The 12,544-nt window shown below is 65.9% G+C and overlaps 2 protein-coding genes across 3 annotated transcripts in view; both read left to right on the top strand.

Moving 5' to 3' along the window:
• The first annotated feature begins 175 nt into the window (after window positions 1-175).
• CCDC71 (coiled-coil domain containing 71) lies at window positions 176-7,059 on the top strand. Of its 2 annotated transcripts, none has more exons than XM_019536776.1 (2): window positions 176-272; window positions 2,213-7,059. In XM_019536776.1, the coding sequence occupies exon 2, from the start codon at window positions 2,274-2,276 to the stop codon at window positions 3,468-3,470; it is 1,197 nt and encodes a 398-aa protein (XP_019392321.1). In that variant the 5' UTR covers window positions 176-272; window positions 2,213-2,273; the 3' UTR covers window positions 3,471-7,059. The 2 variants fall into 2 exon arrangements, with proteins under 2 accessions (XP_019392321.1, XP_019392322.1); XM_019536777.1 differs by having other exon boundaries at window positions 187-272; window positions 2,221-7,059.
• Window positions 7,060-7,668: 609 nt separating this feature from the next.
• Window positions 7,669-12,544, top strand: part of LOC109311384 — a 31,532-nt gene continuing 26,656 nt past the window's right edge. The window contains exons 1-10 of the mRNA XM_019537001.1: window positions 7,669-7,886; window positions 9,711-9,760; window positions 10,324-10,508; window positions 10,804-10,927; window positions 11,200-11,273; window positions 11,383-11,571; window positions 11,680-11,743; window positions 11,859-12,061; window positions 12,147-12,267; window positions 12,437-12,543. Of these exons, the coding sequence (XP_019392546.1) occupies window positions 9,730-9,760; window positions 10,324-10,508; window positions 10,804-10,927; window positions 11,200-11,273; window positions 11,383-11,571; window positions 11,680-11,743; window positions 11,859-12,061; window positions 12,147-12,267; window positions 12,437-12,543 (1,098 nt within the window). The 5' untranslated portion in view covers window positions 7,669-7,886; window positions 9,711-9,729. The remainder of the gene's footprint in view (window positions 7,887-9,710; window positions 9,761-10,323; window positions 10,509-10,803; window positions 10,928-11,199; window positions 11,274-11,382; window positions 11,572-11,679; window positions 11,744-11,858; window positions 12,062-12,146; window positions 12,268-12,436; window position 12,544) is intronic.

Here is a 12,544-nt window from a genome sequence, read left to right as displayed (position 1 = left end):
CGCGACAGGAGCTCCGCGCGACTTCCGGCGCCGGCACCTTGAAGCGCGAAAGCGGCCACACCACCACTTCCGGCCCCCGGCACGTGGCCCCTCCCCTCACGCGGCTGGGCGGAGGTCACGGGGTCACGAGGCCCGAGGGACTGGGGGCGGGGAGGGGTACGGACCGGAAGCGGAAGTGTCGTTTACTTCCGGCGCCCCGCGGCGGCCATGTTGGAGCGGCGGAGGCAGCGCAGCGGCGGGGCCTGGTCTGCGTCCGGGCTCCGCAGCGGCCGGTAGGTCCGGTAGGGCCGGGCGGCTCCGCCCCGCCCCCCCGGGCCCCAGCAGCGCCCGGATCGGGACCCGCCGCCGCGGCCGCCATGGAGCAGCAGGGTCGGGCTCGGCGCGGGGCTGCGCCTGCGCGGCCTCCCCCGGCCCGTGTCAGCCCGGGGCCGGGGCCGCGTCCTGCGGCTCGTGCTGAAGTAGGCCCCGCCGGCCCCGTGCATGGCGCCTCGCGCTGTCGGTGGTTGGGCCGCTCGGGACTCGCCCTCGCGGTCTGGCCGGTGTCCCGTGGGGCTCCTTGAGCTGCCGGCGCGGGCGGGGGCCGCTGCTCGCCCGTGTCCATGTCCCCGATGCGCAGCTGGAAGGGCCGTGCCAGCAGGTGGGGGTGCGGGGCCGTGACTGTGCCAGGCGCGGGCTCTGGTGCAGCGGTGCCAGCCGGGCATCCTGCCCCCACTGCCCCGCTCCCTCCCACTGCGGCATATTCTCGCTCCCCTGCACGGCCTTCCCCTGCTGCTCTCCCTGCCCCTGCACCGCTCGGAGCCTTGCTCTCCGCTGCTGCCCACGTGGGGGCCCTGCTGCAGTGCCCATCCTCAACCCCGCTCCCGGCGCTCGCAGGGGTTTCTTCATGCCGTCCAGGTCCGATGCTGAGCTGGGATGAGGAGCTGTCGGGGTAGGGACTGGCCTCCGACCCTGTGCTTGCCTCCTCTGCTCTGGGTGCGCTGGGGCTGGGGGTGGTGCTAGCTCTGGAGGGGGCTGAGGAGGGCATGGAGCTGATCTCTGGGTGTGTTTGTTTTCCAGTCCTCACCCTGGAGTTTGTGCTTCCCCTCTCCTTGCACCTGCCCAAGGTCTTTGAACTTGGGGAGGGGAACGTTTGCCAAATACTAAGCTGCTTTTCTGCGGGGTCTGGAGGTGCCTCCCAGCTAATGGTTTTACAGCCTGTTTTTATTGCTGCTGCCCAGTTTGTGCTGCTGCTCCCAGTTGCAAAATTGCCTGTTCTGGGCCTGCTCGTTGGGGGCGGAGTGACTGCTTATCTTGTGGCAGCCTTGGAGTGAAGTTGTGTCCTTGAGGGCCCAGGGAAAATGCCAGAGGCAAGGATTGTTGTGGGTAGCGACTGTCTGTAGAGCTGGGAGAGGGGCATAGCTGAGCTCTTGTGTACTGCCATACCCTTCTTCCAGTTTCTCCAGCACCTGGTTCTGCCTCCTGGTTCCCATCTGTAGCCGGCTGTTCATGCCTCGCCTGTGCAGGTAGTCATGGGTCTAAAGGTGATGTGGCGTCATTCCTCTGGTCCACCCACCCCAGCTTCCAGGCACCTGAGTGTCAGGCTTCCTCACTCCCTGGCTGCTGCAGGTCGTGCTTCAGCGGAAACCCATCTTGTGCCGCTTTGGCAGGCGAGCCTCCTTGGTTTGGCAGCAGTGTCCCCTGACAGCGAATTGCAGATGCCTCCGCAGATGGGAGCAGCCAGCGGGCGTGGGGAACCCTGCAGGGGTAATCCTCCGTCCCAGGGTGCGTGCTTCAAACAGGACACTCTGGAGTTAGAGCAGGATCAGAACCGTGGGGTGATTCCAGGGCTGGAGACAGAATGTGACCTACAGCAGCAGCCATGAGGGCTCAGTCTGCAGGAGGGATGAAGGGATTGTGGTTGTGGTTGTGACCATGGACACAGAAGGGATCTCTGGTGACTAAGTGCCTCGGCAGGCAGCCAGAGGCAAACATGAAGTTGGTGCTGGTCAGCGAGGTACAGATATGCCCCTGGAGCAGCTCTAGTTCTGGGGTGCATTTGCCACTGTTGGGAAGCGGACGTCCTATAGTTGTTGAGGCCACTGCAGGCGGTGCTTGGGGCACATCTGGCTTGCTTGGCCCAGGCAGTCAGGAGGGTCCCCAGTGACAGTCCTGCAGCACTGTGGGGCATCATGCCTGTGGTGTCAGTTAACTCTCTTCTCTCTTTCCCTTTGAGGTGTCCAGCGTTGGCATTCAAGTAATTCAAACCCCCTGGAAGCTCCTGCTTGCCTAATGCCATGAATATTGCAGTGAACAATGTGGAAGAAAAAGCTGTGCATTCCTGGTCACGAATCTCGTCTGCAGGACAGAAAGCCCTGGAGGAAGCCCTCCGCGTCTTCAACCCCATGTCTAAGGACCTCTCTGACACTGAGACCCAGCTGGTGGCCTTTCTCCAGGGCCTCAGGGAGGAGGGCTACCAGCCCACAATCCTGAGAAGCAAGGATGTGTACGGCTACAGCTCGTGCACAGCGGACACACCTGGGCAGACCGAAGAGAGCATACAGCACAGCTCTGGGACGGCCACAGCACCTGACTCTGCCAGTGCTCCTGCCAGACCCGCAGCAACCCCGACCAGGATGGCAGCTCCACTGGCTGGGATCTCCGTGAGCTCTTCCACAGTTTCCCCCAAGCCAGTCTCCAAAGGCAGTTCTACAAATCTCCTCTTGAACTCATTGAAACAGACCAGGTCAGGTACCTCGAAAGCCCCAGCCATGGCTTTTCCTGCTAATATGTACCCTGACGTGTACCCAGCCGTGAGGCTGTCTGTGGTGCTGGAAGCCCTGGTTCCCCTGAAAACTGCAGCCCCCTGCTTGGAATCGAAATACAAGCCAGGACAACTAGGCCTCTCCCCCTCAGACCACAGGCTCCACAAGGCGTCAAGTGCATCGGCCAGAACCACTAAGGTAACGTCGGGCCCGCTGGATCCCAAAGGCTGCAAACACTTTGCTAAGAAAGTACCTGACTCCTCTAGCCTTGCTGCAGGGCTTCTGAAGGGACCGAAGGGTGGCGTGCTGCAGGAAAGCAATGCCTGCAAGGCGTCTGGGGTCCTGAATGGGCGCATCACGGGCAGCTCCTCACAGAGCATTAGCGGTGGGCCACCGGCCAAGGCCTCCAAAGTCAGAGCCAGGGAGGTCCCTGGGGGCAGAACAGAGTGGAGGGAGAGCAGCGGGCCCACAGAGACCACTGGGCAGAAGAGGAAGAGGACTCTGGAGCCCAGGGATACACCACAGAAGGCGACGGCCAACGCCATGCCAGCACCGCACAAGGCCGACCGGGCACCGAGCGCCTGGAACCTGCTCAAGTTCCGGGTCATCAAGGTGGACGGTTCCTCCTCGGACGACGAAGTACGGAGGAGAGCCCAGCAGATCCTGAGGGTCAACTTGTCGCCCGTGATCCGAATCCAGCCCCTCTCCCATGCCCACAGTGTTCCCTGAGGGGCCTCATTTTGCCACCTCTTTTAAGCGAGCGAGCGTGAGCTGAGGCCAGAACATGGAGATGTTTGAGTGCAGTCATGGTCCTCTGGCGCCTGGGGACGATAGCGGAGCAACTGCCTGCAGCCGTGAGCCGCGTGCCCTGTGCCCATCGCAGTGGCTGCCCGGCAGCATTGTGCAGCGCTGGACTGCGGCTGCACAGACCGTTTTTTAGAGACGCAGGAGGATGCCTTCCGCTCCTGCGCTGCCCTGCCCAGAGCCCTGGTCTCCTGCGGGAACTTCCCAATGGAGCAGTGGCACATGCCCTGCACAGTGGGAGGACGTGGGAATGTCTCACACCGTCGATGCACTGTGACGTTTCGCTTCCTTTCCAAGTTGTACATTTCCTGGGTTTATTTTAATCAAATTTTCTAAGGTTATTATCTATATCTGTACACGTGCAGACTGCCCAGGATGGTCAGGGGCACTGGTCCTACCTGCCCGCTCTGGAGCTTGGTTCCAGAGATGTTTGCCCTCTCTCCTCTCCCCTCCGTCCATCATTCCTTTGAAGGTGCCACATTTCTCCCCTCCTTACAGTGTTGTCATCAGCTGGCTCTGGGCTCCTGCCGAAGCAAGTGGAGTTGCTGCCCCTCCGGCTGTGGGAAGCACAACGCAGCCTGGGGGCATCCCAACTGGGTGTCAAATGTCAGTCTCCTTGTGCTGTGCCTGTGACCACTGCCTTGTGCCAGAGGAACAGGGCTGAGGTGCTGCCCCAGGGCCCACACAGCTTTTCTCATACATCCTCTCTTTGTTGTCAGCAGCAGTGCTGAGCTCTAGCCGCAGCATTGCCTCCTGTCAGCGCTTCTACCCTGGGACCCAGGGTATGCCCATGTGGCACTGTGCTGGCAATCGGCTGAGGCCTGGAGCTGTTCACTGGCAGTCACCTGACATTCCCTGGCCAGACTTGAACCACTTGGCTGTCATGGAGGGTGCTGGACCAGCTTCTCATGGGGACAAAAACCACTCCCCCGCCCCGGGTGCTTGGGACTGTACTCAGTGGGCCCAGCATTCCACTGGTGCCTGCGGCATGTTCATGAGCAAGCCCAGAGGAGCTGCAGCAGAAGGGTCCGGGGGTGGGGGGGGATACGGTTGATTGCATCTGGTTTTTGAACATATGGACAGTCTTAAGGTTTGAGGCTGTGGTGCAGGGGGAAAGGGCTCAGGCACTACTTAAGTTTCTCACTGTGGGTTAAAGATTCGGCAGCTTATCTAGTGCCCAGCAGGGACACTGCAGGTGTCTGCCTGCCTGCTCTGGGCCTCTGTGCCCCACCCTTCCTGGGCAGGCAGGGAATGCATGTGCAACCCCACCAGTGCCAATGCTGCAGATTGGGTGAGGGTAGGTTCTACCTCCTGCTGCCAAAGGGTGGGCTGCGCCGCAAAGTATGCGTAGTGTCATTTGCAAAGTGCCAGAAGGTGGAAAGGACTGTGCTCCTGCAGGGAAGGGCAGCCAGTGGGCCTCATGCCCAGCTGATCTGGCTCAGGTACCAAATGCAGGGGGTTGTTACCCTGGGGCAGGCGGGGCCTGGCCTTGCTGTACAGCGGGCATAGTAGCTGGGGACTCGAGGCCCCGCAGGACCTGTCCCTTTCCTGTCAGCCCCAGGGCCAGTAGTCAGTTGCTCAGCCTTGGCTGCAGCTCAGAGCTCCATTCTCTGTACCAGCCATCCCGGCCGCAATGCGGCTGTTCCCATGCTGTCCAGTACAGCTAGCTGATGCAGGGCGAGGGGGCAGCTTGCTCCACGTCACTGAGCAGGCTGGGGGCTGGGCAGGGAGTGGACCCCAGGGCCCAGCACAGTGGGCCCCACAGCACTTGTCTGTGCAGCCCTCCCCAGAGCCCTGGAGCAACTGGCAGCTCACACTGGGGCTGGGCCATCCTTCCCTGTCTCCGACTTTTGATTGTGCTCTTACTTTGCCAAATGCCCTGGCCCTGAGTATTTGAGGAGTTTTGGGGGGTCCCAGGCGACTGTAGAAGTCACCACTTGGCCCCTTGTTGCAAGTCCCTGCTGTGTTAATTTTCCCAGTGTTCCCTTTTCACGGGCCCTTTGACCACTACTGCCTAGCCTGGACCCTCCATCCCTGTTGTCCCCTCCCTCGGCTCTTTCCAGGGCCCCTGCAACCACCCCCATCCCCCAGGTTCTCGGCAGGCCCGGGGTTCCTACCAGGCTGCAGCACTCGCACGTGCTGCAGTGCTCATGTTGGTGCACTGTACTCGGGGTGCCCAGGTACGAACCCCTGGGCAGGTGTCCACACGGAGCTGTTTGGGCTCCCGCAGCCTGGTGTCGGTAGGTGCAGCCCCTCTGGTAGGGAGCAGCTGCTGGAGCATGTCCTGGGGCACTGCGTTTCGGATCCCTGTGCTGTGGGGCTGCCTCTGCCCTCGCCTGGCTGATCCTGCAGCAGTGCTCAGCCCCTCCCTGTGCTGATACTGGCAGAGGCAGGGGCAGGCACTGCTGGTGAGAGCCATGGACCAGGTGCTCCTGGCTAACTCGGAGCCCAGCAGCCTGTGAGGGCTGTGCCTTCCCTCTGCTCCCGCTGGGTTTCGCTGGGGTCCCTTGTCACCCTGCCCTGGGCCTGGGCAGCCCTAACTGACTGTTGTCTAGTGTTTTCCCAGTCGCGGCCTGCACAGTAGGAGCCGCCCCCAGCTACGGGGCAGGGGCCGAGACTGGGGACTGGAGAGAAGCAGGAGCCAGGCTGAAGGAGACCAGAGATGCAGCGATGGCTGGGCTTGCTTCTGCTTGGTTCCTGCAGCAGGCCCTTCTCTGGCTTCTCGCAGGATGCAGCACTCCTAGCACTTGCCAGACCCTGCTGGGATCCTGTCGCCTGCTGGGTCTTGCCTGTGCCCTCAGTGCTGCCAGGGAGAGCAGTGGTCCCAGCCTTCTCTGTATAAGCAGGGAGGGGATCTGAGTGTCAGGCCTGCCCTCATCCTAGCCCCTGAGAGCCTGGGGCACGAGCGCCTACACCCAGCCTCACTGGCTGTGTTGTCATCTGCCTTAATTGGCCTTTCTGCCCCTGTCGCTCTGAGTGGCTGCCTGCGCCCATGCCACCTGCCTGGGTGTGCTGGCACCTGCCTGGCCAGAGCAGCAGTGTCAAGGGGCAGATGCTGCGGAGCACTTTGAAGCCTCTCATTCGGCTGGGCTTCGTTGGCCTCTGGGCTCAGTGGGAGTGAGTGGTTCCTGTAGCACAACCAGCACATCCTGCCCTCATCTGTGGGGCTCTGGTCGTACAGCACGGCGGCTGTGTGCTCTCCTGTGGCAGCTGCGCCACAGCCCAGCCTCGGTGGGGCTGCCACCCACCCTGCCACAGAGCTTCCTGCAGCTCCGTAGCCTGAGACCACCATGCCACATGCAGACTGCCTATGCCCTGGTCCACCACAGGCAAGGCTCCCATGCTGCATGCCCACCCCAGGGGCATCAGGCTGTGGCTGGGCAGCCCCTGGCTCCTCCTGCTAGTGCCCAGCTGTGGCACTGGGACAAACCGTCTTTTCTTCAATGACGTGACCTTTTGTTACGAACCCCTGGCCTGGCCCATCCCCTCCAGTAAAATGGTGCTTCACAACCCAGCTACCACATCTGCGTTGTCTTTACGCTGGAAGAGGGAGCTTGGGCCTCTGCCTGGCCTGGGGAGTGGGGAGCAGCTCTGGCTGCGGGGGCTGGGTGCTGTAGCAGGGGTTGTGAGCAGTGCCTCTGAGCCATTTCCTGCCTGGTGCTGGTGTCTCCCTGCAGGGCAGTGCTTTGCCTCCACCTCTGCTTGGGCCCTGAGCTGTGGGAGTGGGGTCCCCTGCCCCACCCCATGGACCCATCTCCTCTTCCCCTCCTGCCTGTCCTGGACTGGCAGCGAGCGATGCCTAGCGCAGAGCCCAGGCAGCACCTGTGTAGCAGCCCCAGGGCCTGCCTGGCCGTGGCGGTCGGGCTGGGGGTCTCTCAGCTCCTGCTGCTCAGGGCAGTGACCAGATCTGCCCTGGGTCCTCTCCCAGCTGCCCTGTCGCAGGGGGCCAGGCCTGTGATGAGACCAGGAGCTAGAGGTCATGCTCAGACTGTTTCCTCACCTGCGCAGGTGAGCTGGGGCTGGGCTGGTGCAGTGAAGGGGCTGGAGCTATCTCTGTTGCAGCAGACCCGAGGGCCAGGGCAAGGCAGGGCACGACTCCCAGCTTCCCCCACCTCCCCTCCTGGCACGGCTGCACCTGGCGCCTGCCTCACCTGAGCAGCCAGCAGGTCCCTCCCTTCCCGGCTCGGCTCCGGGAGGAGGAGACAGGGGAGGGAACCTGCGCCAGGAACAAACAGCGCGGCCCAGCCCAGAGCCGAGCAGGCCGCAGGGTGGAGGGCCGGACCCCCGCTGCCCAGGCAGGTGGCACCCTGGACTTGGGGCCGAGCAGGGACAGCCACCCAGGTACTGGCCCAGCCCAGCCGGGGCACTGCAAGCTCCCTGCTCCTGTGCTGCACAGCCTGGGCCCAGCAGCCCCAGGCAGGGCCTGCTGCTGGGCGTATGGGCAGCCTGGACACCTGCACCGCTACGTGCCAGCTCCACTGCTCCAGGCCTTGGCAAGAGCCCCGTTGCCCCACTCCTCTGGGAGGAGCAGCCCCTGGGCTGGGACCTGCCCAGCGATGACGGCCGACGGCGCAGCAGGGCAGGAGGTTGCAGGGCCAGCGGAGGGTGCCAGGCGGCGGCTGGGCCCCGCGGGCAGCACAGCTGCTGCATGGAGCCAGGGGGCGCCGGCTCTGCGGGGCGCGACCCACGTGGGGCTGGCTGGGCCCGGGTGCCCGCGGGTGTCGGCACGTGCCCCGGCAGCAAGCACAGTTGTGTGGGGAGCCCCGTGGGTGTGAGCCGCTGGGCCGTGGCAGGGCCTGGGGCAGCGCCAGGGCAGGGGAGGCTGCGGGACGGCTCCTCCCAAAGGCACCAGCCCCGCTGCTCCCGCATCCCTCCCCTCCCCTCCCCTCCCCGGTGGCCTGGGAACAGGGGCCTGGGCCGTTTCCCAGGCTGGAGGGAGGGAGTGCGGGAGGAGAGGGCCGCCCACCCCCTGTGTCCTGTGGGGCCTGGGGCCGGCACCACATTCCTGCCTGGCTGCTGCGGGCACCCGGGGAACACGCTGCCCCTTTGTTCCCTCCGGCACTGCCGGCCTGCCCCTCGCCCCCGGCGCCCGCTGCCCCATGTGCTAGGCGCTGCGGTGGCCACAATGGCCACGGTGCCCCGTGCTTGTCCTGCACGCAGGGCTGCTCCTGTCGTGCCCCGGAGGTAGCTGAGGCTGCGGCCTCTCCCACGGCCGGCAGTGCGGGCAGCGTGGGCAGGGGCAGTGCGTGAGCCCCCCTGGCAGAGGGAGCCCTGACGGGCCCAACCCGGGCTCCGCTGTGCCCCACGCAGGCCTGGACTGGGGCAGCCGGGAGCTGCGGTGCAGGCTGCGGGTTGCCCCCTGCCTGCCCGGCACGGCCTGGGTGCGTGTGTGTCCGTGCGTGTGCGAGCCGCCAAGCAGAAAGAATCGGCTGTGACATTCCTGTAGCCTGGCGACGGCCGGGCCTTTCAGCGCCAGGCCCCAATTTGAATAAGAATCACGCTCCATCCCCCCCGCTCCCGGGGGGCGGGCGGCTGGGCCCAGGCCCGGGGCCGGCTGGGCTGAGCGGGTCAGACTCGGTGGGCTGGGCTGAGCTGAGCCGCCGTGTTGTGTTGTCCATTGCTGCCCTGCCGGGCAGCGAGTTTCTGCACCGCCGGGGTTGTGGTGCCCTCCGCCCCATCCTGTCCTGCCTGGCGCTGGGCTGCGGGCAGCGTGTGAGTACTGGACGCGCACCTCTGGGCAGGGGCAGGGGAGAAGGAGCCACAGCCATGCCTTGCCCTGTGGAGCCAACCCCCGTGCTGGGAGCTGCAGGGCAGGGGGCTCGGCCAGTGCCTGGGTTGGAGGGTCCACAAGGCACTGTCGGGGAGGAGCGGGCAGGGCTGGGGGGCGCAGGGCACCAGGCCCTGCATTGATTGTCTGCCCGCCTGCCTGCTCCAGGCTTTTACTTTCCTGCCCCAACTTGGCCTGTGCCCAACCTGCCCTCGGGGCTGAGGTGGGGACCGGTGGAGGTGCCCTCCTGGGTGCATCTGGCCAGCCCTGCTCTCCTCCAGGTTTGCAACGGGGTGGGGGCCAGCGCAGCCCCTGCTCCAGCCCCAGCTGCGGAGGCCCGCTGCCCCGGCGTGTCTGGGCCCTGCCGACTGTGACATGCTTTGCCCCCCTCTCCCCAGGCTGGACCCACTGCTGCGCATGGAGCTGCTGCTCACCCTCCTGCTGCTGGGTAAGCACCAGCGCTCCCAGGGCAGCCGGGCTGGGGGCCCTGGGCAGGCAGGGTTGGGGGTTGTGGGGCGAAGCAGGGCCACCTCTGCCCTGGCATGGCCGTGCTGGGCCATGCGGGTGCTGGGGCCCTGGGCAGCCCTTGGCTTGGCAGGGCCGAGTAGCCAAGCTTCCAGCGCCGGCCCCAGGATTATCCCTAAATCCCCGCTCACAGCCCCAGCTGGATTAGGCAGCGGCTGGCGCCTCCCAGGGCCGCGTAACCCCTGCCCTACAGCCTGGTCCCCCCAGCCTTTTTGGCCGCTGACCCCAGGCACGGCCCCTGCCCAAGCTCGTGACCAGCGCGCCAGGCAGGTGCCCCTGTGTCCAGTCCTGTGCCACCAGGCTCTGCTGGGGGTGGGGAGGGATTTGGGAGCCCCCTGTGCAGCTCCGGGCCCCTCCGTCGCACCCCCCGGCCTCGCAGACAGGCTGCAGGTGGGTGCGATGCCAGCCCGGGGGGTGCAGGAAGCCAGGGGCTGGGGGCAGGGCGGGGAGCACAGGGCGGCTCTGTCACCCCAGCTGTGTCTGCAGTGCAAGCGCCAGCCGCCATCAGCCAGGAGGGGCCCGATCTGCCGGCAGAGGCCCAGGGCTGCGCCGAGGGCAGCTGCTACCCGGCCACGGGGAACCTGCTGGTGGGCCGGGCTGGGAGCCTGAGCGCCACGTCCACGTGTGGGCTGGCCGGCCCCCAGGAGTACTGCATCGTCAGCCACCTGCAGGTACCACCTGCCGCTGCCTGGGCTGCGCTGGCATGTGTGCAGGGGCCAGGCACGCTCGCCACACTTGTGGCTGCCCTGCCTCACCTCGGTGCTGCGTGCCTGGCTGCATCTGGCCACGCGTCCGCGTGTTCTCCGCATGCTGCTGAGAGCCGGGGCAGGGATGCAACTTGCCCGTTGGCTGTGTGCATGTGCAGCCACACGGAGCACGGCAATGATGCGTATACTTGTGCGTGGGTGGCACGGGACAGGACAGCGATGCGTGTGGGTGACACAGGATGGGGTGCTGTGTGCCCAGGACTCGGAGAAATGTTTCATCTGTGACTCACGGGCGCCATGGGGGCGTGAGAGCCACCGCATCCAGAACATCATCTACCTGCAGGGCCCTGGTGGGCAGCGCTCGTGGTGGCAGTCGGAGAACGGTGAGGCCAGGGCATGGCACCAGGCAGGGGGCCCTTGTGGGCACCTGGGGCCCCTGTGATAACCCGGCCTCGGGCACCGGGAGCCACAGCCTGGGCATTCTTGCCCCCGTAGCCCCATGCCAGCCCCTGGGATGGCTCCCTGCCCTGGCGCCTCTGCAGGCTGAGGAAAGGGACAAGGGCAGGGAGGGCGAGCTGGCCGGGGAGAGGGCTGCCCCGTACACACCCATGCCCCCGGGTGAGAGGGGCCACGGATGACCCCTCCTGCTCCCCAGGGGTGGAGCAGGTCAGCATCCGCCTGGACCTGGAGGCCGAGTTCCACTTCACCCACCTCATCATGAAGTTCAAGGTAACCAGGATACGGGGGGGGCATCCCTGTGCCGGGGGTGCCAGCGCCTGCAGCTGTGCCGTGCCAGGCCCCATGACCGTGCCGTGGCCCACGCGCCGGCTCCCCGCAGACCTTCCGCCCGGCCGCCATGCTGGTGGAGCGCTCGGCCGACTTTGGCCGCACCTGGCGGGTTTACCGCTACTTCGCCTACGACTGCGCCCGGCTCTTCCCCGGCGTCCCCGTCCAGCCCTCGGGCCGCATCGACGAGGTGCTCTGCGACCAGCGCTACTCTGAGATCGAGCCCTCCAGCCAAGGCGAGGTCAGCGCAGCCCCGGCCTGGTCGGGGGCCGCAGGGTTGGGGCCAGGGCTGGAGCAGCGGGGCGCAGGCTGATGGCGCTTGTGCTCCACCTCCCATCCCGTGGCCCAGGTGATCTTCAAGGTGCTGGACCCATCCATCCCGGTGGAAGACCCCTACAGCCAGGACAGCCAGGGTATGGGGTACAGGGCCTGGGGGAGGGCGGGCACCGCCGGGCGCAGCTGCAGGGGGTGCAGGCGACAGGGCCAGGAGGGGCTGGGGTAGCACTGAGCAGGACGGTGCCCCCACAGACTTGCTGCGCGTGACCAACCTGCGGGTGAATCTGAGCAAGCTGCACACGCTGGGCGACGAGCTGCTGGATGCACGCCGTGCTGTGCTGCACAAGTACTACTACGCCGTGGACGAGCTGGTGCTGCGTGGCAGCTGCCTCTGCTACGGCCACGCCGCCCAGTGTGCCCCTGCTGCCGGGGGCCCCGCCACCACCGACGGCATGGTACGGTGCCGGGGCTGGGCCGGGCACGCATGGCACTGAGGCGGCGCCCCGTGCCCCAGGCTCAGCACCTCCTGCTCCCACACAGATCCATGGAGGCTGCCAGTGCCAGCACCGCACTGCGGGCCCCAACTGCGAGCGCTGCCAGGACTTCTACCAGGACCTGCCCTGGCAGCCGGCCCAGCCCTCTGACCCGCACGCCTGCCGCGGTGAGAGCCCCCGCCGTGCCCTGGTCTCAGGGCCTGGACTGGGCAACGGGAGTCAGGGCTTGGGGAGCTGGTGCCTGGGGGCACCGTGGGGTTGTGGTGCCTGGAGGGACCTGTGCGGGGAGGCACTGCCCGTGTGCACCTGTGACGGCCGCGCCCCTGCCCCATGCAGTCTGCGAGTGCAACGGGCACGCGAGCCGGTGCCACTTCGACATGGCCGTGTTCCTGGCCACGGGCAACGCCAGCGGTGGCGTGTGCGACGACTGCCAGCACAACACCA

Source organism: Crocodylus porosus, unplaced genomic scaffold (assembly GCF_001723895.1).
Source record: "Crocodylus porosus isolate Cpor-Errol unplaced genomic scaffold, CroPor_comp1, whole genome shotgun sequence".
Classification (NCBI taxonomy): domain Eukaryota; kingdom Metazoa; phylum Chordata; order Crocodylia; family Crocodylidae; genus Crocodylus; species Crocodylus porosus.
The sequence above is the reverse complement of the archived record's forward strand: the minus strand, read 5'-3'. Positions and strand labels throughout refer to the sequence as shown.

Excerpts from the sequence above, each read along its gene's own strand:
- CCDC71 (XM_019536776.1), top strand. The coding sequence starts at position 2,274 with ATGAATATTGCAGTGAACAATGTGGAAGAAAAAGCTGTGCATTCCTGG.